General features: G+C 48.4%; 1 protein-coding gene across 1 annotated transcript in view; it reads right to left on the bottom strand.

The window, feature by feature from the left end:
* Window positions 1-11,480: 11,480 nt before the first annotated feature.
* PPIL2 (peptidylprolyl isomerase like 2) overlaps window positions 11,481-27,211 on the bottom strand; it is a 66,414-nt gene continuing 50,683 nt past the window's right edge. Inside the window, exons 16-20 of the mRNA XM_051767967.1 lie at window positions 24,847-24,903; window positions 15,317-15,389; window positions 15,116-15,178; window positions 14,510-14,649; window positions 11,481-12,837 (exon numbers count right to left, since the gene is read on the bottom strand). Coding sequence (XP_051623927.1) covers window positions 12,744-12,837; window positions 14,510-14,649; window positions 15,116-15,178; window positions 15,317-15,389; window positions 24,847-24,903 — 427 coding nt within the window. The 3' untranslated portion in view covers window positions 11,481-12,743. The remainder of the gene's footprint in view (window positions 12,838-14,509; window positions 14,650-15,115; window positions 15,179-15,316; window positions 15,390-24,846; window positions 24,904-27,211) is intronic.

Raw genomic sequence — 27,211 nt, 5'->3', positions numbered from 1 at the left:
TGTGATGTAGAGATGGGGTGACATGACTGATGTGTGTGGCCACCACTCAAGTAACTGGTATTTGCAGCATTACTGGAGATCCCTCCAGCCAAAGGCGCTGTGTGAATGTGAACGTGTCTCTCACCGGGCACGGCACCGTCCCTGTACAGGCTGTGCAGGCAATGGGCTGGGACATCTCCTCCTGCCAGGGGAGCTCTGAGAGGCTCCTGGCATCCCAGGGGGGTATTCAGAATTTGAGGTGCTGGCTGGAGAGATCCAGCTCCCAAAAGGGCTCAGCTGGAGGATGCTGTGGGGGCTGTCCCCGTGCTCAGCAATGTCTTGGCTGCTTGTGGACAGGCTGCTGTGACTGAGCCCTACCTGAGGATTTGCTGTGGTGATTCCTGGTCTGTAGGGCTGTGCCATGCAGCTCAGTGTTCCTTGCCCACCTGGGAGAGGATGCAGCAAGACAGGGAGGCAGTGGGGAGCTCAGGCTGGTGGGCAGTTCTTTCTGTGCTCTGGGGCTTGTCATCCCACCTGCACCTTGGGCTCTGCAAAACCATCTTGATCAGAGCCGGGTTTGCAGGAACCGATAGGAAGGTGTGAAGGCACCACACACTGAGACCACAGTGGGGAGTGGCAGCGAGTGCACCGAGACACCTCCTACCACCACACCCAGGATGGGGTGGGGAAAGTTTACTAAAACTTGGCAAATGAGATGTGTGAGAGCCCTGAATAACCGAGCACTGCTGGTGTCACTGGGATGTGTACAACTGGGCATCTCTCTGGGAAAGGCCCCTCCACCTCCCCTCTCCCCTTGCCACCCTGAGCACAGCTGCACATGCTGCAGCAGCTCATCTGCAATGCACATGAGGAAAATGCACATGGGGAAAATGGTACATACAGTGTGTTTGGTTTCTTTATTTAGCGTGTTCCTCCTGAGAGGCCCCAAGATCTTGAACTTAGAGTTTTACTGAGCTGGCTCTTCAACCACTTGGAGCTGTGTGTGCATGTGTGTGTTGGAGGGTTTCCTCCATGGCAGGACAAGCTACAGAGGCCAAGTGGTCTGGAGCAGCCCTGTCCTGCAGCTGATGGCCTGTTAGTAAAGACCATGGCAGCCTCTGCCCTATCAGCACCCTCATCATGACCAGATCAGCCTCCCCCAGGGTTTTGCTCTCTCATTGCCTTGTTCATGTTTGTCCTTATATTTTAGCCTCATTTTACTGTTCCCCATCGCTGTCCCCTCATTAAATTGTTTAGCCAATGCTCAGGAAGTCTCCCTGCCCTGTGATGCCCAGTGCCTCTGTTGATTCCCCATCCTCTCTCCTTTGCATCTGTCTGGCTCTGCGCCCAACATTTTAACCTGTGCCCTGTCCTGTCCTGCAGCCTGTCCAGCTCCAGACTGCACATAAGAGTGTCAGAAGGGAAAAAAAATGTTATCCGAAGACTAATGTGGGTAAGCAGGGCAGCTGTGGGGCTGACATCATGATCCTGCCTCCCACCGCAGGTTCTGCTGGCTAGAGTTCCGAGTAGTGTAGCCAAAAGGAGAGCTCCCACCTTGCTCAGCCACCCACCCTGTCCTGAGCAGATCCCACTGAGGTGTGGAGCCAGTGTGTCCTCGGTGTTGGATGCTGCAGGCACAGGGCAGTGACTCATTTTGCCATTAGGAACTCTGGGTGTGGATGTCTCTCACTCATTTCTTGCCTTGGCAACAGCAGCTTCGACTGCTCCAGGGCTTTTGCTCCTGCCCAGCACAGGGTGGTGGCCGGCACTCACAGTCCTGGTCTGCTGTGCTGTGTCTCATCCCATCGGGCCACAAACTTGCGTCAAAACTACCTTCCTCATCCCTTGCTTTCCTAGAACTCCAGCAGCTGGCTTGGCAAGCAGAGATCCAGTACACAGGGCTGGTTAAATCAGCACAGCAGTGACCATTATGCAGAGTGTTGCCTGATGAAGTGATTGCAGCTGTGCCAGAGGGTGAGGGGTGTTTTTAATCTTGACTTTTCCCGTTTGCACTATAGATGCAGAGCAGCCCTGTGTGCACAGGTGGGGATCCGGATTGAGATCTGGATCTGTGTCCAGCTGCTGGAGCCCAGGAGGATCCTTGCCTGTGACCAGCAGTGCCTGGGCACAGCTCCTTGGCTGTCACCCTCCTTGGCTGCCAGGATTGCCTGGGGCAGCAGGCAATGGAGTTGGGAGCTCCCACTAGGAACCAGCCCCAGCCTGGGGAAACACACTGCCAGGCACTGTGCTGTGCCTGTTGGATGCTCAGGCTAGAGGTGGTGAAAGGAGAAATTATTTCAATGCAATGAACATAATCTGAGATGCAGCTGCAGCAATGAGACTTGGGCAGAGGGCCCAGCTGCCCTTCTCAGGGGATGGGAGTCCCCAGAGCCTTTTTCCAGCCCTGACTGCCCCCTGATCACACAGCAATGCTGCCCCTTGCCATTCCTTTCCTTTGTATCTCTTGGCTTTTCTCTTTGCCTTTTTTTCCCTTCTTCTTTTTTTATTCTCTTACTTTTTTCTCTTTCGGGTTTTGCTTTTTTTTCCTTTCTCTGCCTATCCTCTCCTTGGCTCTTCCTTTCTTCTGTGCCATACAGCCAGGAGCAAGCTGCTGATGTCCAGCAATACCATGGCCTGACTATCCTGGATGGGACATAACTCCTTCCCAAGGGCAGGATTGGTGCTGGTGCCTGTATCTGCCTGGGAGGGAGCCTGGCTGTTCAAGGTGCAACATCTGAGCCCTCTGGCCACACGAGCTGCTGTTCTGACGCCTGTTTGTGAGCATTAACACTCTACAGTTTTACCACTCAAAAATCCCTGGACTTGTAACAAGAGCCAGCACTTCACCCAACACTGTCAGTGTGAAGGACTTCATGGAAACTTCTCTGGTTTCTGTGCATGTCAGTTCTGAAAAGTGAGCTCATCTCTGAGCCAGGCAGCAGGTCCTACACTTCAATTATGTCCAAGAGGCAAGGGCAACAGCCAGGCTGTGTGAGAGTCTCCAGCCTTCACATCACAGGGCAGTGAAATCTGCTCTTGGGCTGGCTCTGCCAGGCTCCCTGGGCAGCCAGCAGCGGTATCAGCAGAGCTGGTAGTTACCCTCTTCCCCATTTTTTCCCATTTTCCTCTCTTTTTCTCATTTTTACATGAAGCTGAGCTGTGCAAATGTTTGATCCCCTCGGACACTGGATAGAGAAGTGAAGGTCGTTGCTGTCCTCCCGGGGAAATCCGCCTGTGGTCAGCACTGCTGGGTCCAACACTGCCTAAACCTGGCTGGAAATGTCTGTGCCTGGACTTACTGCAGCATGTTGGGGTGTAGGGTGCTGGGCAGGGACCTACCTGTATGTGAGGAGGTTGTGGGATGGATCCTGAAGTCACCCAGTGGGCAGGAATGGGGACCAGAGGACTGTGCCCCTGTTCCCCCTCCCTCAGCATCCAGCCCCAGTGTCTCCTTGATGTGAGCTCTGAGTGGCATCTGGTTTGGCTTTGCTGTTGCTCCCTGTGGCTTTGCTGTGCTATGGGCTTGATTTTAATAGAAGATGAAAGCATGGCAGGGGTGTGGAGGCGGCAGAGAAGGCCCTGAGCTGAATGAAGCTCAGACTGGATTCCTCGACAGAGCGAGTGGCCCTGCCGCTGCGAGCGGGGTGTGTGGGAGCCCTCACCCTCGGAAAAAACACAGAGATGCTAAAAAAAACCCAGGCCAAGCTCTAGCAACACGTATCTGGCTTTGTTATAGATTAACCACTGCAATAGACCCCAGGCACTGTGCTGAGCTGGATGTTTAATCTACTCTTTTGATCCTTTTTTTTAGGAGAGGAACATTGCTTCTGTGTTTTTATGTGGAGGTCACAGACTGCAGAGATGTTTGCCTTGCCTCTGTGCAACTCTAGGCAAGGGGTCAGGAGCAGAGGGTCCAAGCACTCCAACTCCAGGGCTGCAGGACACAGCCTGGGGTGGGTCTGGGGAGCGCCCTGCCCCAGGACATGTGATGGCAGGAACCGACCCTTTGTCTCACTGCTGGGCAGAAATGCCATGTATTGACCAATTAATTCTCCCCTGAGCATCCTGGGGGGGGGGCTACTGGAGCGCCCCTGTCCCCCCCGAGGGCCATTTGCCACCTGCAGTGCTGCTTGAACCGGCTGCTTTCCTTTCTGGTGAGGTTTCAGGTGCCGCCCAGAGCGCAGGAGGGTTTTGCTGACCCTGTAGCCTGTAATCTTACTCCTGGACTTGAGACACCTCTTGGCCCCATTCCCCATTCCTCTGTCCCTAGGACAGGCTGTAATCATCTCTTGGCAGGACAGCCCTGACCTGAGCACTCCGGCTCCCAGCAGATTTCCCCGACCTCGCTGAGTGTTTGCAAAAATACCCAGTGATTTATTCTCGACAGCTCAGCTGGGTGGAGGAAAAAAACATGTTGCTCTTTACATCTATTCCTAATTTTATTGTTTTTCCTTATAGCAGAGGTTGCCAATAATAATATAGCAGGAACAGCTCCTGGCCCCAAACCTGTCAGTTTTCTACCCTTTTTTGTGGCACGTGCCAGCCTGGCTTCTTGCCAGCCCAGTGTCTGCTGACAAGTGTCCAGCAGTGACACAGGTGGGATCAGTGATGGTGTGGGTGAGCCCTACTCCCTCAGGCCTGGATTGCAATGGGAATGACGGGTGATCCCCAGCCCTTTGCTGCCATTTACAGTCGCTGGGAGGTGACAACTGACCCCGACCCCCCTGCCACCCCCGTCTGGTTATGGGAATGGAATGGGGGCTGGATGAAATGGAAATGGAATGAAATGGCAAACCAAGAGGGACAGACAAGGGCCAGTGCTTCAGGAGGGGAATGTTCTTGGAATACATTTATTCTGGAAATGAGAAGGTGGTTCCCAGCCTTTCTGGTTCTGCGGGACGAGGGTGTTGGTGGGGGGAAAGCGACTGTGCCCCTGCAAGACCGGACCTGGGAAAAGCCTCATTGCAATGGACAGAGGAGGAGCCAGGAATGTTTACTTAGCCCTGGAGAGGCTGAGTTGGGTGGTGTTACTGGTTTCCTTGTCTGCACTGGGAGTGGGGCTGGCAAGGGAGCTCTGTGTCCCACCCCACAGACCCTGCGGGTATAAGCATGTTGTTTTATCGGGGTGGGGGGGAATACATCAGTGTCTTAAAATGTGAGCCCTCCAGGTTATTCACTGTGTAAATATATGCTCTTAACTAAAGAAAGCTGTAAAAGTCAGTTAACTCTTCCTCTTGTCCCCGCCTGCCTCCTCGCACAGCTCTGCGAGGTCTGCAGCCACCAAGCACAGTGAAAAATGAGCTTATTCAGCTGGCCCAGGAGACAGCTCAGGACTGGTGGAGATGGAGCAGGATGGAGAGAGCAGGATTATTGCCTAGGCTGGGGTTGGTGTTGCCCAAATCGGGGCAGGGAAGGTCCAGCCACGCTTCCACTAGCTGGGATACCTGCAGGACCTGAACACGATGCCTCCGTCTCTGGGCAAAGAAAAGCTGCTTCCCTGTGACTGCTGAAGACTGGGAATCCTGTTCTTCACCAGTCCCTTTTTTCGCAGCATCCCTGCCCTCCCAGAGGGTGGCCACAGGGTTTGACACCCCTTTTCCATGGTGCCCAGGGTGGGAGAGGCGAGCAGGCTGACCTCAGTATCCCAGCCCTGGGACAGCCGAGCCCTTCTCCCCCTGCAAGCCCTGGGCTCCCCCTCCCTGCTGCCTCCCCAGCGCGGTGCTGGCACATAAACCCGGCTGCAGGCCCGGGCTGTGCGACAGCGAAATGCTGGGAAAGTGGGCGGGCGCCCAGGACTTTGATCCCCGGCCACGAAAACCTCCTCTCAAGCTGCCTTCTCTTGCGAAATAACCTCCTGGAGGGGGGTGGCTGAGCTGGAGTGTGCTGCCCCAAAAAGGGAGTTTGGCTGGTCAGTGATGGGGTCGTCGGCAGCCTCACAGCGGTGCAGAGCCGGTGCCAGCGCCGGAGACGGGCAGGCGCCTGTGGCACCACAGACATTTCCCTTGGACTGTGCCCAAGGGCTGCTGCTCCTCCCTGGTACATCTGCACATACCAGCACCAGCAAGGCCAGCTGGAAACCTTCTCAGGTGGCAGAGGGCATGTGCCCAGTGTGACACTGAGCCCCTTCTTCCAGAGATGCCTGGACATCTCTGCAGGGCACTGAGATCCTGATCCTGATCCCTCCTGCAATGGGGCTGTGGGGTGGGTGGGTGGGTGGTGCAGAGTTGTCAGATGTGGATGTTAGTGTGTGCCTTAAAAACATTAAAAAAGGGGGTTTTCAAATTTTTTAAAATTTTTTTTTTTTCCTTCCTGGGGTTCTCAGCAACCCCAGCTCAGCCCAGCTCAGGTGGGTGATGCTGAGCTGCTGGGTATAAGCATTGTGCTGTGCTGGACATGCAATATCAGCCTGGCTGGGAATGAAAGGGCCACAGGTGCCCTCTGCTAATTGGCTCACTGAGCCACTGATGAACAATTTCTTTTCCCCATTTTTGTTCTCTTTATTCCAATGCCAGCACCATCCAGCGTGCTGGTGGAGAGGGGCTTTTTATGTTATTTAAGAACAAACACGGGAAATAGAGGGATTTTTTAGTGAATGCCAGATTGCAGCTTGATCGAATCAAGGCAGAAGATGGTCTGGACAAACAGGGAGGCAGAAGAACATCTGGGGCTTCTCATACCAGGAAGCCTCCTCACATAGACAACACAAACCTATCCCATGGTCTGAAATGCTGTCAGGTCCTCAGCGAGGTGATAGTCTCCCCTGAACTGCTGCTGCAAACATCCCAGACTACCAGGCAGACACTGGCTGTGCAGGACCAAGGCTCCCAAGGCACAGCCAGCCCTGCCATGATCCACTTTTATTTCACTATTCTGTACTTAAACACAGATTTTTTATTCGCATTTCTGCTCCTTTGTTTCTGACCACAGCCTTGTCTCTCACACCCACGAGCATCAGAGAGACACCTCTGCACCAGAGGCTTGTCCTGTGAACCTGCCTCCGTCTGCACCATCCCGATCATCCCCTGGGGCTGAGAAGTTTAGCACATCAGGGCCATAAAGCCCTTAACATCACTCCAGTGTCACCCAGCTCTGGCTCCCCAAGCCCAGCAATAACTTGAAGTGTTCTTCTGCTCTGCCAAGCACCCTGGCACTCCCCTCCCCATCTCTGTGCAGTGCCTGGGACAGATGGGCCTGGTTCTGGTCACAGGGGAGGGGATGGAGGCAGCATCACCAGTGTACCTTCACCCTCCTGCCACACCAACCAGGGCCATGGCACCCACCAGCTCTGCAGAGCTGGGCATGGACATGGCCACCCAACTTTTTCTACAGAGAATGGAACTTTTTTTAACACAAGGAAAAAAAAACCAAAAACATCCCACCCCCAAACATGTTTTTAAGGAGAAACAAAGATTAGAAATACTGTAAGCAGTGGAGACAAAACACCAAAAATAGCATCCGAAGTTTCCTCCCCGTGCTCTCCCTGCAGGCAGCCCTGCACTATATTTGTCTTCACTTGCCATTTCTGCTGCAATCAATTTGCGATTGCCGCTGGCGAGGAACCCATCTATTAAAAGCTCAGTTGAGATCTATGGGCATTCATTAAAAAAAAATAAACAATGTCCTCTGCAGGTCTTCCCTTTCCCAACAAAATCCACTAAAACCATCACTGGCTGTGTTGTCTGGGCTCAGGAGCAGCCGTGGAAGCCCAGTGTGGGTTTCCTTCCACGTGGAGAGGGATTTGCTCTGCAGTTGCTCCGAGGCTTGGAAGCACGTGATGTTTGCTGCATGTTGTGCCTCGTCTCCACAGTTTGCTGCAGGCCATCCTGGTGAGGCAGATTCCTCCTGGGTCAATTGTTTTTATCATAAAAACAAATGTTTTCTAGCATCCCTTTCATCCAGGATGAAAGCGCAGACAGGAATCACACAACTCCCTGCGCTGCCTTGGTGGGCACTCACTCTCCCTTGAGAGAAATGGGATAGGAGGGACAGGGAAGGCAAACAGGACCCTGGAGTGATCCCTGCATTTGCCTAAAAAAATAAACCCATGGGGCTGTCTAAAAAAATAACTGACAGGACTCCCTGAAGGCACAAGGCTCTGCCCCAGCTCCTGCCCCAAAGCGTCACAGCCAGTGTTGACATCTAAGTGGTTTCTGCCAGAGCCAGGGACAGGCTGGGCACCTGTCTGACCCCATCCAGTCGAGGAGGGGACAGGGATGGAGGCAGGAGGGCAATGGGGCCCTTTGAGGAGGCTGAAGGCACAGAGCCTGTGTAGCCAAGCACAACAGAGGCTGCGGGGGGATACAATTGCTGCCTATAAATAGTGCCAGGAAGCAAGCATTAGGGAGGCAAGAAAGCTATTCAAGCTAGAGGACAATGTTGGCACTAAAGCAAATAGATATAATTAGCCATTAATAAATGAAGGCCAAAGATTAGAGAAAGTATCTAATATCAGAAAAGTGAGAGCTGGGAAAGCTTTCCAGGGGGAAGGGCAGAGGAGACCTTGACCAGTGTTTAAAACAGGCCGTGGTTATTTTTTAAAAGCCATAAAGTTATGAGCTGTCAAACCCAGCCTGCTGGGATTGCTGATGAGCCTTTTTTCTGTGTAAAAGGGAAGATTTGGCCTCTCGATGGCATCACAAAGAGGAGAGGGGCTGGGAAGGAGACAACACCTGCCTTGTGCCCACACCAGCCCTCCACCCTGGCTCCAGCACCACAACCCCATCCCAGCACTGTTCCCTTGGGAAAGCTCAGGGTGGAGACTCACAGGGTGCCTCCATGGGAGCTCCAACAACTCTGGCCCTTGTGGCAGAGCCATAGTTGGGCTGTCTGGGGGTTGCTGTGTGCTGGCTCAGTACAAACCCCAGGAAGACTCTTCTCACCAGTGATAAGAGCAAGAGCCCTGGGCAGTGGCCCTGTTATCTGAGACAGCCACTGCCAGCTGCTGCCACGGCTTTGCTTCGCTCCCGGGGCAGCTGTGGGAGCCCTTTCTTGTGGAAGCCATTGCAGGGAGCCAGGTGCCTTTTCTGGAGCTAAGTGCAACTTGCTGAGTGCAAATTGCACTGTCTGTGCTGTATGAGCAGGGGCATGGATACAGCTCTCTGGCCTTGAGACCCCTTGAGTTCACCAACTCCTGCAGCAGCTTCCTGCTCCAACCCTCACAGGGCTGGCAGCGGTCGAGGGCCGTCAGCCTGTGCAGCCACGGGCACCATCCTGTCCTGTGCTGTCCTGTGTGGAGCAGCTCCAGCATGGGGCTGACTGGAGGGGCTGCTCCTGCCTTGGAGCTGGGGCTGGGTGCAGGCAGCAGTGCAGGCAGCAGCCAGTGCCTGTGTGTGCACGGGTATGGCAGTGACAGAGATGATTCCTCCTTGGTTGCTATTTCCAGCAGATGAAGTCACTGAGCTCAGCGGAGGGTGAGTCAGTGCTGGCCCCAGCGAGGCCCCGTGTGCAGCCCCCGCTCTGCAGAGCCCACCAGGCCTGTGCACCAGGGCTGAGTTCAGTGGGGTTCAGGTTTGCAGCAGAACAGTGTCAGCATGGCTTAACTGCAGTGTCTCCTGGGCTCAGCTCTCCCCCCACGGCCCCAGCTTTGTCCCAAACAGCAGTATGTCTCTTCAGTGGGTATGTCCCTCATGGGGCCATGGTCACAACGTGTTTTGTTTAAAAATCCCTGCACACATTTCCACGCACGCTCTCGGCTGGGAACAGCCGTGCTGTGCCCATCAGCTCCACCAGCGTGGGACACACACACTGTGGTTGGCCACAGAGCAGCATGGCCACAAGTGCTGCTTGCTGGGCACCAGCAGCCACAGCTGGAATCTCCCAAACCCCACCTGGGCTCCCCAGAGGACGTGGGGGAGGTGGGGGCTGTGGGAGCAGGGAGGTGAACAGGCTGATACAACTGGGAGCTCTTCCCCCTCCCCTTCCCTTCCCCTCCCCTCCCTTCACTTATCCACCCATTGAGCTCCCTTTGGTTTTTTGAGTTTTCTGCTGCAGGGTTTAAGGCCCAAGAAGCAAACCCACTGCTGGCTGTTTGTGTCAGGTCAGTGAGCTAAAGCACTGTGTGGGATGGGTGGACACTGGTGGCTGTGTGGCAGAGCAGGAGGGAGTGATGGCATCCCACTGCCCCTCCCAGCTCTGCAGCCTGGTCCCAGCCTTGCACTGCAGCGGGGATCTTGGTCCCTGTGGGTGGCAGAGATGGGATACCCAGGTCTGAGCTGAGGGGTTGGATGTCGTTTCCATGGATCCACCTATGTCCCAGAGCAAGGGGGGCTGTGCTCCCTGAGCTCTGAGCACAGCCTTGGCTCTGGCCCCTTCCCCACACTCACAGCACAGGGTGGTTAAATCCTGCACCAGGGCTGTGATAACAAACATGCTTTCCAAAGAAAGAGAGGAAGTGAGAACTCTCTGCCTGCACCCTGTAGTGTAAGTGCTGCCGGCCGGGGCAGGCGCTGCCCGCCTCCTTCCTGTCTGATTGAGTTTGCTTGCCTTCTCCAAAGCAAACAGTGTGAACCTGGGGGGTGTTTGGCAAATCCCCTCTCTTGCTTTTAAAAGCTGCTTCCTGTGCCAGGTTTCCGACATCCTGTTCCTTCCAAACATTGCTGGTGAGGGGCTGCAGGAGGATCCCAGAAACAGTCGATACTTCCAACCCAGCGCCTGCGTGTGGGGCTTATCTGCCAGCTGCAGGGTGGCCACGGCCATGCTGTGACTCCATCAAGAGCCAAGGGGACTGACAAGGCCCATGCTGGGGTCACCTGTGCCTGGGGGGCTGCAAGAGCCCTCTGCACCCACCAAGCCAGTGGCACGGCCCCTCCGGCACCCGCCTGCTCCAGCACGCTCAGCCTTCCTCTGCCTTCCGAGGGCTTGGCCGTGACTTGGTGCACTTGAGCCCTTCACTGCTTTGCTGAACTTCTGCTCCTGGTATGGGCATCTGCCACCTTGGATCAATCTGCAGCAAGGACTTGCTGAAATGGGAATCCTTGCCACACCTCTGCTGCCTTCCTTGTAATCAAAAGCTCCTTTCCTTCATAATAATCTTCATTTTAATCTAGTACAAAAAAAGCATTTTACGTTTATGGATTCAAGAAACTATTCCAGCTCTAGCAATACTGTGAACTTGATGACTCAAAAATGTGCTGAAGTACAAGTTAGGTAGAAGGAATCAATAACAATTTATCATGAAAAGGCCAGCCCAGTAGAAACAAGAGGTTCCAATAGGACAGAATAAACTCAGCTTTAGGAAAGTACCATCATACCCCCTGTTCCAGTAATCAAACATGTTATTTCAAACTTAGTTGCTCAAAAATGTTGCAAAACAACCCCCCCCTATTATTCTTTCAAACTAGTTTGAACTTCCTATGATTTAACAAAGATGCAATCATATCCGCAGAGATCCCAGTTCCTTACGAGCATCTTAAAAAGCACGAATGAATCATTTCCTTGTACAACAATCAACTTTGCAATGCCATGATCTTGGAAATGATAGTTGAACAGTTGAAGGCAAGCACTCAAAAGAAAATAAAAGCATTTAATGCAAAATATTTTACCAAAAGTTTTTACAGCAATTTTATATAAGTGGAGTCTTCTCTTAAAACATGAAACCACCGATACAAATGTATTGTTCCAAAGGGGATTACAAAACTTTCTCCTCAGCCACACAGGAGGTAGGAAGGGCATTTCTCTCACCTGAAAACACCTAAGATGAACTCCAAAGTAACATTCAGGACAGAGCCTGCAACATCTAAGCGAAGGTAACACACAGATGTTTTGGGACTAAAACTTCACAGGCTGATATCCCTTTACTCCATAAGGCTTTATTAAGATTCCTAATAATTTGTGGGCATGAAACGGAAATATCCGAGATGCCTGCCAGCTCTATTATATGGTTTTCCCTAGTGATGGGAAGCCTGATGTCAGGGCAGACACGGGCTGTGTTCCCCTGCAAGGAGCAGCCTTAGGGATGGTTCTTTCTGTTCCTGCTCAGTTGCTCCAGGCTGCAGTTTCTGGGACCTGAGGGCAGGTGTCAGCTGGTGCATCCTGGCCCCTCTGGCTGTCCAGTGGCTCAGGGAAGGGCAGCCACTGGGAGCAACAAGTGGTGCAGTTACCCCAGGATCCCCATCTACATTTGCAGCTTCCCCCAGGCTGTTGACACTTTAACAGGTTCAGAGAGGGCTCGTTGTGGAGCGAGCGAGGCCCTTCGGAGACCAAGGCACCATCCCAGCAGGCCCACAAAGAGCAAGAGACAAAATTGGTCCTTGTTGAGAAGCAGCAAGAGGCAGCTGGAAGGGTAGGGCAGGACAGGCTGGGGCCCCTGCACAGAGCCCTGCAGCAGCACAGGCACTTCCCAGCACATTCACTCATTCCTTTGCTTGGCACACGGGCCGGTCTGGGGATCATTACCTGTGAAAGGAGCTCTTTCACCCCCGTCCTGCTCCCTGCAGCGTCCTGTGGGGCTGGGCTCTGCCTGGGCCACTGCCAGCCATGCAGAGAAAGGCTCCAGCTGAGCCCTGGGGAGCTGGGCTGCCTGCCCCTGCTTCGCAAAACAACAACACAACGGCCTTCGAGGAAGATGCAGCGTGGGGGGACGAGCTCTCTAGAAAACAAAGCCACATTAACCGGCCTCAACAAAGCAGCAGTTCTCTTTCCCAGGGGAAGGGCAGGCCAGTGCCTTCCCTCCCCAGGACAGACTGTCTTTCAGGCTCTCTGGGGACACGTGGGAGGCTCCTTTTCTGTTGTTGCTGTGCTGCCCCAGTGCTGGGCTCCCCGTGCTGCTACCAGGAGCTGAAGTCCCCAAAGCCTGAGCTCTTTTTCTCTTTCTTCGCAGCTGTGCTGGTCGAGGGCCCGTCCTCCTCTGCGCTGCGCTTCCTGGAGCCAAAACGAAAACAACTCTCAGGGACTATTTACTCTTCAGCAGGACCAGGGCAGCTGGATGCCTGTTCTCCCCAACAACAGCTGTACCAGAACTAGCCCATCCCTGGCCGAGCAGAGAGCAGTGCAAGCTCTGTGCCAGCACGGGGACTGCAGGGGGTTGGACATGGGGGCCCCTGGCAAGGCCAGAAAGAGTGTGTGAGTCTGTGGGCATGGTTTGGGTCAGGCTTTGAACACTTCCAGGAATGTGTTCAAAGCACATTAAGTTCTCCAGGCCGGAGCTGAAGATTTACCAGCTGTACTTTTTTATCATGGTCATGATGAAAACATGAGCCACGAGTTCCTTCTACACCTTCTCACCTGCACTTGTGGCAGCGAATGGATTCATGAGGAATTAGGTATAAAGCAGCTGGGCGAGCTTCTCAGATCCTTTCCTGTTTCTCAAGCCCAACCTGTTGCAGCTGCTGCTGCTGTTTGAGCAGAGTTTGCAACCCCAGGGAAACATGCAGCCAGCTCATGTGCTCTGGTTTTATTGTCAGGTATCAGTAGATGACAGGGAGAACAGAGAACCCTGAACCTGCCAAAGGGCTGTGTGGACAAACTCCCAGTGTCAAGGCAGGCTGCAAGGACTGAAGGTCCTTTCTATACTGCTTGGTCCTTTCCACAGAGCCACAAGCTCGGCCAGTGTTTCCTCTGTAAATACAGTGCAACATGGCAGCAGTTTTAAGTTGAACATATTTTAAGGGACAAGCAGTATTTCGTAAATGAAACATTTTACTGACGCACCAAACTGACCCACCTGGGCTAACATATTTCTGTTCTCACAGTTATGCAAATGCCTGTAAGTCACAGAGGCACACACAAACTGATTAAATAGCTGCCCAGATCTGTGTATGCATAAATATAGGCCTTTATGCAGACAGACAACAACACTTTCACAAATGCTTTTAGAGAAGTCTGCTAAAAATCAAGTGGAAGGCATTTATTTTAATTTTTCCCAAACACATGCTAAGCTGTTGCTCAGCCAGGATTCTGTAGTGTCCTTAGGAAAGAAACAGTGCTGCCAATCCTGACAGGAGTACAAAGGGTGTCTGGGAGAGGGTGCTTTAGGATAAGCCTGTCCAACCAGCCGGGTACCAGGAGCTACTCACCAGACACCCTGTGCTCCCACAGCAGGCCTGGGAACCTGCTCCCCTTTCCAGTTCAGCTGTTTGTGTGGCTGAACAGGGAACCAGATCAGCAGACTGATGGGGGCTTAGGGAAACTACTTTGTGCAGGGGAGAAGTTGCTAAATGAAAAACATCTGTGGGACCATGGCCTTCAGAAAAGGAAGAGGATAACAGATAGTGTGGGAAGTGACATTGTACAGTTAGTTCCTCAAGGACTTCTGAGTTCTGGAAATATATCTACAGTTCTGAAGTCAGTACATGCTGTTAAAGGCCAACTTGCTAAAGACCAACTTGGTCACGTTCAAGTGCTAAAAGAAATGCTCAGTTAACTTGTAATCTTGAAAAACAACAGGAGAGGAAACTCTTGACTGTTAGGACTACATGAAGATGTCTTTGCTGGCACAAACCAAACATCTGAGCAATGGCACTGAACATAGTCAGCATCCAGCAGGAAAAGAACCTAAAACACTCAGTCAAGATCAGATGGGCAGGGAACTCACGCTGCAGCCATGTTGATGTATTTTCCAATCCCCTGCCGGTAAGTTTTAGGAGCCTGGACCTCCTTCTGTGGTGGGACCACCTCAGCTTTTGTTTTGGCTGCTTCTTCTTCCTGCTGGAACTTCTCTCTTTCAGCAGTGACCTGTGGGAAGCAAAGGATGCAATCTGTTGCAGGAGACAAAGGAGAAAAGGTCTACAATTCTTTGAAGCTTTAAGCACTCTAACCCAGCAATCGGCACCGCGGTGATTACAGGGCAGGCTTCAGGAGACACCTCTCAATGGCCACTGCAAACAGGCTACCTACAGGAAGAGTCCTTCCTTCTTACCTGAAGCTACCCAGAGCTAGAGTGGGCATTTGAAAGGAAGCCATGGGAAGCTGATGGCCTGGACACCGTGCCAGACTCAGCTGCAAGGGTAACTCTGCACCGAAAGAGCGACGATGATCCTGGCACACCAGGCACTGCTGAATGGCAGCTGCTTAACCTTAGCTGGCAACCATATGGGCCAGGGGCTGCCCATGTTCAAAGAAAAGGCATTAAGTTACAAAGTTCTCCACAGAAGAGCTTTGGCCTTTCAAATAAAACAGCCAGCCAACCAACCATCCTCACCTGTGCATCAGCCTCTTCATAGGGATCAACAAACACCGTCGTCGTCTGAATTCGTATTTCCTCCTGGGAGCAGAAGAGAAGAACAATAATTCCATCTGCTGATTAAGTTGTGCCATCTCCCCCAAATTCAGTTTTGAGAAGTGTCAGCAGGGTGAGCAGCACTGCCATGCGAGGCCACAGCCCCTGGTGCTTCACACGTACCTTGGGACGGTCTGTTTTTGGGTCACTTTCCACATTCTCCATAGCAGTCAGAGTCTCAAAGCCACCAACCACCCTAAAAGAGGAAAGACATGATATCCATCTGTCACAACATACTCAAAATATTCCTGCACCCTTACATTTAATATATCTAATTTATGACCATTCTCTAGCAGATTTTTAAAACACCATGCTTGGGTGATGGAAAATCAGCAACTGTATTTGGAAGATCTAAGAAAATGTCATTCAGCATGGAAGGTCAAAATTTTTTCTCAGATATGGGATCTGAATTTAAAACTAAGCAGAACATGGAAAAGTCAAACACTCAGAGGCAAAGCAGAGCCATTTGTCCAAAAACCCTGGAGCCACACAAACCAGGCAGATGAGGAACAAGTCTCTTTGTTTTTAAACTGTACATCAGACTGAAGATGTTATCAGGAAGAAAGGGAATGGTAACTACAGCACTACAGGAGAGCAGTGACAGAGCTGTCTGCACTAACACCAGTAACACAGAAAGCACAGGATTGCTCCAGGAGAACGTCATGACCGTGAGCTCATGAGGGCTCTGGGAAAGCAGCAGAGCATCAGATCACAGCCACAGGGTAATGCTGGGACACTTTTCACTGCAGTTTTTACTTTGGAGGATGTCAGATCCCTGGCCTCTCACTTTTCAAATCAACATATCTAAATACTTGCTTGAAAATGTTTAAGGCTGAAGCCTTTCTGAAGTGTTGCACATTCATTTTCAAAAAAAAAAAGTGTGGAACAATGGGAAACTTCCAGAAAAGCATATTTAGAAGGGATAAATGGGGTAAACCAGATAATTATAATCCTGTCATCCATACCAGCAAAATAATAGAATAGTGGAGACAGGACATGATTAAGAAAGAAAGGAAATAAGTAACAGCAATCAACAAGGCTTTGTGGAAAACAGACTGTCAAACAACCTTCTGTCACTGAGACAACAGATGTGGCTAACAGGGATAACAGTGTCCATGGAACAGACTTCTGAAGGGCGGCTGATATTTTGATTGAGGAACCAGAATGATATGAGGTGAACACAGCACACATTAAATAAAAAATTGGCTGACAGGTGTCAAAATCTAATTTTAAACAGGAACCACTGAGTCAGTACATTTCCAGAGGGGTCCTGCTGGCATCAGATCTTGGTCCCAGGGTATTTAACACTTTTATTCACATCATCCCCAATTCTATTTGAAAACAGCTATTCTTAGAAGAGCAGTAAATAAAGAGGAAGACAGGCTGTTGATGCCAAGCGATCCAGATCCATTAGCAAAGCAGGCTGTTGCTGGACAACATCTGTTTTAAGAGAGCCAAGCCACATGGCCAGGAAACAAAACTACAGTTCCTATTGATGGCCGTGGGACAATGAGAAGCAGCTGTAATTCCCAAAAGCATTGCTCCTGCAGACAGAGGAGTTTGGGGCCGGGAGCTCAGCAATGAGGAGAGGGGAGCTCAGCAGTGAGGAGAGGGGGGCTCAGCAGTGAGGACAGGGGGGCTCAGCAGTGAGGACAGGGGGGCTCAGCAGTGAGGAGAGGGGGGCTCAGCAGTGAGGACAGGGGGGCTCAGCAGTGAGGACAGGGGGGCTCAGCAGTGAGGAGAGGGGGGCTCAGCAATGAGGAGAGGGGGGCTCAGCAATGAGGACAGGGGGGCTCAGCAGTGAGGACAGGGGGGCTCAGCAGTGAGGACAGGAACCGGCCACCGAGGGCCCGTGGACAGGGCAATCCTCCAGCCTTCACAGGGGGCAGCTCTTTTAAGGCCTGATTGCTGGGTTTACTGGGATTACTGGGACTCCAGCACCAGCACAGGCAGGCTGTCAAGGGCTGGGCAGATGAAAATCAAATTAAATGTAACTGGTGGGGAAAAAGAAATCAAACTGGTGGAATATGTAGTGTTTTATCGCCTAACTCTGCTTTCATATCACAGAAATAAGAACTGCCTCAACCAAAACACACATTGTATTCACAGTCATCTTTGTACAGTCGTACCAGGCTATCTCACTCCCAGAGGTGTTTCACAGCCCTGCCCATGGCATCTGCCCAGCCAGCACCAGGAGAGGCCCCTGGCTCTCACCTGCCACAGTCTCACCTGATCCCTGGAGAAATACACCTTTACACCACTCCCCACTGCCCCCACTGCCACCCCATGGGCTGGGACGGGCACTAAACACACCCAAAAAGACAGAGCCCATCACAGAGGATGAGCCCAGGCAGGTCAGAGAGGGTTCCTCAGCACCCTCCCAGCACAGCTGTCCTTGCTCACGTTCAGTGCTGCTCCAGCCTCACTCCCCAGGGGCTGCTGATGTGCTGCACTCAGGCTGTGGCTTCTGAGAGCAATTAAAAACCATGTATGCAGGCTAGAACAGCCTCAATCTTCTGTGACTGGAGGGAGCACACTGGGGGAGGCCACACAGGGCTTGAAGACCCTGCATGAACTTTGGAAAGTTCATAACAAAAACTCAATTTTAAAATCTCCCTCCAGGCCCATATCAGATTCACTTATAATACTGGTGATTAACACCCAGCCTAAGACATATTCACTGTATTTTAACTGCCCCAAAGGAAACTTCTGATTTAATATTGGAGGATTTTCTAGCCAACAGCTCTACTCATTATCTGCCCATATGTTTTCATTTAATTAGGTTCTGATAATTTGAAATGGCCACATCAGCTATGCACTGGCAATCTCAACTGAGTAATCCCTTAGCCCATAGCTAGACCTCCCACAACAGTAGGTCTAATGCATTTTGGTGATGCTCCCAGATCTTCAGCCTCTATGCTAATTAAAATTTATTGGGAATATTTTGTCACTTGTATGTTTTAAAAGGCTGTGACAGACATGGCATTCACAGGTCATCAGTAAATGACCTAAACAGTCTATTTTGATGTGATTGTAAAGGGCTAAGGGGGAATAAGACAAAGTTGTTATGCCTGCAGAGCACGTAATTCTCTTTCCTTCTTCACTTCTTGTCTCACAAATGGAAAATTGCTTTTAGTTTTTTACACCCCTGCATTCTCCAACATTTTGCACAGATTGTATCTCTGTGTGTATTACAGTGTCAGCACAATCAGCTTTCAATATAGGTTAATGTCTTTAGACACTGCCATAATACCACTAAAAAATAAAACCTGATTTGAATACAAACCACCAGCTGAGAGGAGAGAGCTCTGACCAGAGGCACTGGAAATAATCTACTGGTCACTTTTGTTCAGGGAGCACTTGGGAGCTTTGTCAGGATCAAACTGGTGTTTCATCACTAAAAATTAATATCCAAAAAAGACAAGATCTGACAGCAAACATGACCCATCCTGTAAAACTGAACTACACACTAACCAAGGCAGTCATAGGTGGATGCAAAAAAACTGAGTATTTCAACTTAAGGTCTCAAACTGTAAAGGCTTTTCCAAGCTTTCCCCTGATCTAAGCAGAGAGACAATGTACATGCAAGCTCTTGAAACGTTACATGTTGTTATTGTCAAATCTCATGATGTTACATCGCAGCACTAAAATCAGTTTGATGAGATATAATGTGTCAAAGCCCTTGCACTGGCATCACTTACAGCAACTGCTCCTCACAGAATGAGGAAACAAACACACCAAAGAAGTTCTGGGGATTCTTTGCCTGTCCCACAACACATACTTTGAGTGTAAGAAGAAAAGTTCATGGACATCTTGCCAAGAAAAAAGCCCATACAAGTTATATGTAGAAAAAAAAATTAGATCAGTACATAAAAACATTAAAAAAACCCCAAACTGCTAAAGAGAGAGTCATTACTTACTATTATTCTAATATTCAAAGAACTCTGTACATCATTTTCAATAAAAGAAAATGCAGACTCCAGAAGTCCAACTAATATCCTTTTATAGTCTTTTCAAGTGCTAAATGTGTGACACAGAGAGTGACAGTTCCCTGTGCTGACCTGTCTCGTGCAGTGTCATTTCTGCCAAGCTGGGAGCCAGCAGGGAAGGGAGAAGGCAGAAACAAATTTAGTGTTTTCCCCTGCTTCTGGCTCTGTTCCTTTTATAAGGTGCCACACATGGTTTGTCCTACATTGACTAGGTGAGGTTTAAACAGATGTTCAGATGACATGCTACAGGGGAAAGGGTAACACCTTCAAGATACCATTTACATTAGAACAACCAGTGACACCGAGAGTTTGCTGTGTGCTTCCAGGAGACACTGAACAGAGAAAGGATGATCTCAACTCTATATTTAGCTCAGCATCCCTGAGACAGCTTGTATTTTTAGAGGAGCTTGATAAATGTTGCATTACATCTAAGCATGAATGACAAGGTAGGCACATTTAGGGTTTTTTTCTGTTAGCATAGGAATGAAAACAAAAATCTGCCCTTAATCGTGCAATTCTGTTTTCTTGAAAACTGGGTAAGTTAGCACTGGATATCTTTGCATTTCACATTTAGATATGTTATTAAAATCTTCCTTCCTGTCAGGGCTCCTTTATGTAACCTGGTAACCTTGCTTCATAACCACCACCAATGTCTTTGCACGACGTTTAGGTGGAATATCTGGAGCAAGCTCTGTCCATGTGCAATGTGCCAGGGAAGGTCTCACTGGACACCAGCCAATGCTGCCCCCAGAGAGGAGTGCCTCTCCCTCATGGGGACCTATTTCTCATACTTTTGTTTAGAAAAGAATTATAGGAATCAAGCCTTATGCAGTGCTGGGGATGGCAGCAGTCCAGGACGATAGTTTCCTGGTCAGAGGATGATAAAACAACAATGTCTGGACTATTTAAAAAAGTGCTTTGAACTAGAAACAGAAACCAGAAAGAAACATTGCTGTATGTGTAAACACATTCTGCCCTTAGGGTTATTTTTATAAAAAGGAGAACATATATTTATATACACACAGAGAGAACAGTACATACATGCACAAACACGTACAACCGGGACAAAATGTCTTCTATGCACACACTCAATCTGCAGTGGAGGGTGCAATTCCAATGTGCAACAAGAACGCAGCCAAAATATCTCCATCTCTCATAAGGACTTAATCTAGCAGGTGAGACATGGTAATACAGGGTGCTGAAAAAATCAAACAACTTGGAAAAATCTTTTTGAAACTAGACTCAACAGAAGAACCTGGCACACAAGGACTTCCCTGCTTTGGCACAGGTCCCTCTCCAGAGACAATACAACTGTTTTGAACATGACAGCAGCCCTCATGCAGCTCCAACAGCCCAGTCCTGGTGTGCTGCAGGAGACCACAGCCACAGCTTCCAAAGGAGGCCTGGCTTCTCTTCCCACCTTGCTCTTCCCTCCTATCCCAGTGTCTGAGGAGCAGACTCTGCAGGGCAAAATTAGGTCAGGCTCCTACACAGAATCAGTTCTTCTGCTGTCACACGATTTCTCCACTCTTCAGTTGTACTAAAGCAGAAGAGCAAGAAGAACATGAGTTTTCCAGCTTAGAAGCCATTGGGATTCACTGATTCAAACCATACAGGGAATATTGCAAGTGGAACCAGACACTGTTATTTAACCCTACCCAGCTAACTGAATAACACCTGGCAGTTGTTTTATGGAGATAATTACTTTAGAGGACAAGAGTTACTTTCACTGCCCCATTCTACAGAATGGCAGTACAAAGCATTAAAGAAGTTAAGGAATACTTAATACAGAGTGATACTGATCCAAGGGAAGAACTCTCTTCCACAAAAGCATCTGGCAAGGGGAGAAGGGAAGAAAAGAGAAGACTAAGCTGAGTGAATGTCAGCTACTGACTGATGCCTCCAATTTGACCTCATTTTCAAGTCTACTGTGCTCTGCTTGTCCTAAATCTCACCCAAAATTCCAAAAGCATTTTTCTCCTCCTGTTGAACACCTTCCACTATTATTTGAAACATGCACTTTTTAATGTGTCTCTTCAGCTTTGGAACAGGCTCCCAAAAAACATCCACAAAGCAATTTAACTTTTTCCTGAGGGTTTCTTTTTCTGAAAAAAGTGTAAACTGTTGGTGGAAGGTAGACTGAAATGGGTCATTGTCACAACTTCCCTGTATCTATATGCAGTCTTTTTTCTACTTACACAGCTCTCAGGGACAGAGACTGTTTCTAAGTCTGCTTATAAAGGGTAAATGTAGCAGGTCTCTGATCCACAGAAGCTGCAGGACACTGGAAAAAAAGAAAACATACTAACAACATGGATGGGATGTGCTTGCATCTAAATTGCATGAAGCATAGCAGACAGGAATCTGAGCCTCTCTGCTGTTTTGGCTGTAATGTTCCTGTAGCTCATGCAGATCACAGCACAGCTGAACTCCCAGTTGTAGCAAGGTAAGGGTAAGAAGGAGCCCCCCCAGAGCCCAGGGCAGCAGCAGGCAGGACCCTCCCCATGCAGCAGTTCAGCCCCTGCAAATGCCTCTCATCCACTCTGTGCAGAGCAAATGCACGTTGGTTGGTTTACATGATTTGAATTTCTAAATTAAACCTCTTACCAGCAAGCTAGAAGCCCAGAAACACCACCAGTTAGTTTTCATGTTAATTTTACGTCATTCTCTAAGTCAGGAGAAATAGTAATTACTAGAAATGGTAATTACTAATTTAATCTAGGCAGCTCTGCTGGAGCAGGAAATTCATGCAGCCTCCAAGGGAAGGCATTCTTCTTACACTCTGCCTTTGTTTTTGCTCCCCATCCACACCAGATTATCTCCTTTCTTTTCAGTACACCCATCCTCATCACTGCCATGGTGAGCAGCACAATCATGACACGATGCCTACACGATGCCTGCCCTGTCCTCCAGCTGCCCCCTTCTCCTGAGACTCGAAAATCCCCCTGCCCCAAGCCAGACACGTCCCCTCTCACAGCCCCACGGCCCACACCTGGGGTGTTTTCCAAACAACAGCCAAACCTCCAACACTAATATCTGACCCCATGCAAAAATTGTGTTTCAAACCAGTGGGGACATGAATAAGATACAGCTCCAGAGAAGAAACCATCAGTGTTCCATCCCACACAGGATCAAAAAAAAACAAAGAAAGGAGTGGGGAATAGTTGCTCTTTCATTCTTTTTTGTTCTCTGAAGTATGGAAAACCTGCTGAAAAGTTCTATACAACTTACAAACAGATCAAATTGTGCTCTCCAAGATACCTATGTGACATTAACAGGAACCAGAGCCACACAGGAATAGCTGAGGGTACAGGTCAGATCAGAGTATTTAGGGGTTTATATTAACTGAAATAAGTAATCCTCAAATCTATATGAAAGTCACAACAGGCCAGTAAGCATCCAATCAAGACAATCCAATTTAACATTGATGGAAACAAAGAATCCTGATTTCATGGGTTCATTCTGTTCTTAAACCTAGATATTATTCCTAGATATGCTTCCCAGACATTATTATTGTACTATACAGTCTAAGATCAGATACAGTCACCAAATCCCAGAATCACTCGGGATCTAAAATAGCAAACTGAAGCTGAAGTTTCACTAGAGGTACAATCTCTGGCATCTTCTTCTATGGCTTTTCAAAACAATGCAGGTAAAAACAGTTGAAGGATTTTGATGACAGAATATACACACATCAACCTTTTATATTACATTTTTAGGTAAATTTGATTATTCAAGAATTCAATTTGTAGATTAATATAGAGTGATTGGAATACATATATCCCAGTATCTTAATTTTTTACATTCCTTGAATTAATCTTTATTTACGTGCAAGTGAGACCAGAGTAAAATTCACCTGCTCTGTGTTCATAGGAAGATGTCACCCAGTTTTCATGCAGGGAGCCAAACATGATTCCAAACCAACATTTTTTATAAAGCTTTTCCATTATATTTCAGCTAAAAATATTTGCAGTGCTGGGAAAGCAGCACCACTTCTTTATTCTGGCACCTAAGCTCAGATTTCTGCAGTAACAAAGACAATTCACAAATTAAGACAGTCTTTGTTAAAACTGCAAAAATCTCTGCTATAGACATTTAACCAGATTTACTTGGATTGAAGTAATTCCTCTCCAAAGGGCACCGTACAGTGTGAAACATCATCTGAGCTATTTTGCTCATAAGGTACTTGAGGTATCAGCTGGTGCAAAGGCTTTTGGGAGCACCCTCCCTGCACCCCAGGGAGCTCAGCTGCTCCCCAGATTCCTTCCTGGTGAATTAGGGTAAAACTGGAGCCCTGGGGAAGCACAGCAAAGACACTGCAGGACTATCCAGTGTGCTCCCTGAAGCCAGGCTGCATCCAGAACTAAGAACAGGCACCTTTTCAGCTGAGCTGTCCTAACCCAAATACTATTTGATGAGGTGGCCAGCTCAGGTTAACAGCATTACTGTATGGGATTTGAAGGGATTTTTGCAAGGTGGACTCAAAGTGTAGCTTAAGTGAAATAGTCTCAAGATCTAGGTAAGGTAACTCCTCCAAGAATATACTGGCTCTCAGCTTTTGGTGTTGGCATTTGCCTTATTTATCTGCTTTCACCAAATGACAAGGGAACTTTGAATTTTTCTAGGACACACCTGAGAAAGAAAAAAAGAAATACATTTTCAAGGGTGCAATTATTGAAGAATCAGTATTGGAACTAACAGCACTAAAACAAATGCAATGAAGCGTTTTCTGCCTCAAGAACTTGCAGGCAGGGAAGATGGGATTATATATATCACTGTCACTGTACAGCACAATTGCATGACATCCAATCAAAGTAAACAGCACATGGTTTTATTTTCAATCGCTGACTTCCAAACGGATAAAACTGTGAAAAGAATAACAAAGCAGATCTCAATTTAAAAAGATTGTAAGATTCTCAGGAACTACCAGTGCAGCAGGTCAGCAACACTCCCCCTCCTCCTGCTCCTGGGGATGCTTTAGAACACTCTGCTTGGCTTGGTAAATACCAGGTACCTGCAGCAGAGCAAGCAAAGAACAAACTTTGCCCTCATGTGAGGGCTTCACTGGAAAAGACTTCTAGAAGAGACTTCTTTATAAGGAATGAAGTTCCCTCACTGTTTGGGCATTGGAAATATCTTTATGTACATAAACACATATGTATGTACATACACACACATACAGATTTTATACCAATGAGAACTGTCAGGAATAAAAGAAAAGGACAAAAAAGAACAAAATGGACCAAAAGACCTAATCTATGCAGAAGCTCTATGTTCTATGCCATGATGAAGAGTAGTCCTGTCATGACTAATTTTCCAGTTGATGGCCTATAAGAGGATGAAGCAGTATTGAAGAGGTAATCTCCTGTGTCCCAGCAATTACCATGCACAAATATTAATACGGTTCATTCCTGTGTTCATGACTCCTGGAGGGCCACCCTCCAGGGAAGTAAGGCAACTTACAGGGATGGAAGGAGGAAAAAAGGCAGGGTCTGATGACTGGCACTGATGCCATGTTGGCCACCTACTCATGCCCAGAAGAACTGCACTGTAAGCTAGGATTTGGCTCCAGTTCAATTACAAGAGTCACCAGATTCTTCTCCTTAGGCTTCAGACACACAGGAGAGCACATCTGCTGTACTGTTGCCCATATCCTTCACTTACCTTCCAAAAACTGTGTGCTTCTTGTCCAGATACGCACAAGAGCGGAATGTGATGAAGCTGGAAAGAATAAAGACATAACAGTTACCATATTGTCGCACTGACCCTCAACAACAGCCAGGAATGCTTAAAACCAGAAAGTTTATGGAAAAGCTCTTGGAGAAAAACAAGCCCCCCTCCCTCTCTGGCTCCTCTCTGGGAGGCCCGCTGACAAAACATCCTTCAACTCCTCAGTTTTGGGGGTTTCATCCTGGATTTCTGGAGTTTTGACTTCTCACTTTTACACCTTTATCCCTAAAGAATATTCCAACCATGGGGCCTTGCACCAAGTCCAAGATTAATCTGAGCATCTGCCTCCTTGGCCACGCAGGCTCTGGGAAGCTCATGCAAGGCAGGGAGACGTGCACGACAAGGAGCTGCATCCAGCAGACAGTTACATGGCACAACAGTCTCTGCCAGTGGAAATTTTTATTTTTTTGGATATTTACTTTTTGCACTTCCCTTCAGTTGGCCTGTTGGTGATCCATTTCTCCTCTGGACAAAGAGCAAACTTGTGCTTCAGACACAAATACCCCAGAATAATACTTCAAAGTGTCCAAAGTAATGAAAACCTGTGAAGCTTGGATTTTTAATTAACCGGACTTTTAATTTTGGAGGCTGTATTCTTAGACTTTATCATGGGAACTAAATTACAAATCCAAAGCAATCTTTACTACTAAAACCTCTCTCTAAAGCTTGATGCTTCTTTGGAAAACTTGGCCTACAAGTGTGTGAGACAGAGGTTTCCACACTGAGCTCTGCAGACCACAATGGCCCGTCTTGGCTGGACATGCAGTGCTGGCTCTCCTCCCTGTCCCCATCTGTTGCACCACATAAGAGACAGCTAAAAATATATAAGCATTCCAAAAACACTTTTCCATATAAGCAACTGCCTCAGGAAGTTATATGATTGCAAATAGGAGGGGCTGTAATGTGCCAGACAATCTATTAAGACATGGAGGAAAGCACTGAGAGGCTGTACAGGATGCAAACTCCTACACAGGGCACCACTTTATTCCTGGATATCCAATACTTAAATACATCATGTGGTCAGTTATGTAGCATTGTAATAAAAAGAAATCTGAGCAGTAGCAAATATACAGAGAAAGCTTCTAATTCATTACTGCCAGTCAAAATAAAATTAAGGATAACAGAATTAATTTGGGATGATCCCAGAGGAGAGGTCCTGAGCATTACTGAAGCATCACCTTGCAGAGGGGACACAGCTCCCTCTGTCCTGCACTGCCTGTCACCTATGGGGAAAGCTATTCAGCAGTTCCCAAGGCCACAGCATTTGTCAGAAGTGTCTCAGTGATGCCCAGGAAGCTTTATAAATATGGGCAGCTGGAGTCTCTTAAGGACTTACATATAAAGGAATTTCATATTACATTTGCAAATTTTAGGAGAACATACAATCACATTTACAGCAGCAAATGTGACTCAATATGGCACATCACTCATGATCTCTGTAACTTCTGTTTCTAGAATCCCTGCTTCTTTTTTTTTTTTTTTTAAAGAAAAGAAGAAATAAGTCTCTGCTCTCCCATAATTTAGCACCTGAGTGCTGGCAACAACATTCAAATCCAAAATAAGTTGTACAGCAACTTGATCCTGCAAACTGCCCAACACGTGCTTAGCCTTAAGAATGCGAGTAAGCCTATTAAAGGCCCTGAGACAAGCACTTGTGTTGAATTAAAGCAAACCACACTGCTGCAGAGTTTATAAGCCATAATAACATTTACTATCATGAAGACCAACACCAAGAACCCCCTCCCTTCCTCTTCAGTCCCAAGGCACAGTATTGTACACACACACACACATTCTCTCACTCTCCTGCTGCTCCCGATAAAAGAACAACTTTGGAGCAACCAATAAATAGCTGGCTCAAAGAGACATTTTCAAAGGATGGCAGGCAAACACCCATATTAATGTTACACACAAACAAGGCTATTACAACTTCAGCATCTTTACATTTCCTTGGTGTTACTTTCTGCTTTTTTATGCATTTTTTCCTCATTTTAGTCCTCAATCTGCTTTTGTACATTGAAAAACAAGCTATTATCAATCCCAGATTGTGCACTTTGCCATGTCTGGGTTTAAACATTTCAAAAGAGCAGAACTGTTCTTTATCAGGTGACTAAAAAGAAGTAACATTTTCATAGAGTGTATGTTTCATTTCATTAAGCCCTTTCAAAAAGTTCAATACAGGGCTAAATTTAAACAGAGTGAATAGATATGATCTTACAGGGGTAACACTGGGGGGACACTGACAAAAACAAACAAAAACTTCAAATCATAAAACCGGAAAAGACAAATTACTGATGATATA

The sequence above is a fragment of the Manacus candei genome, unplaced genomic scaffold (genome assembly GCF_025592945.1).
Source record: "Manacus candei isolate 608988 ecotype Guabito, Panama unplaced genomic scaffold, ASM2559294v1 h1tg000090l, whole genome shotgun sequence".
Lineage (NCBI taxonomy): Eukaryota > Metazoa > Chordata > Aves > Passeriformes > Pipridae > Manacus > Manacus candei.
The sequence above is the reverse complement of the archived record's forward strand: the minus strand, read 5'-3'. Positions and strand labels throughout refer to the sequence as shown.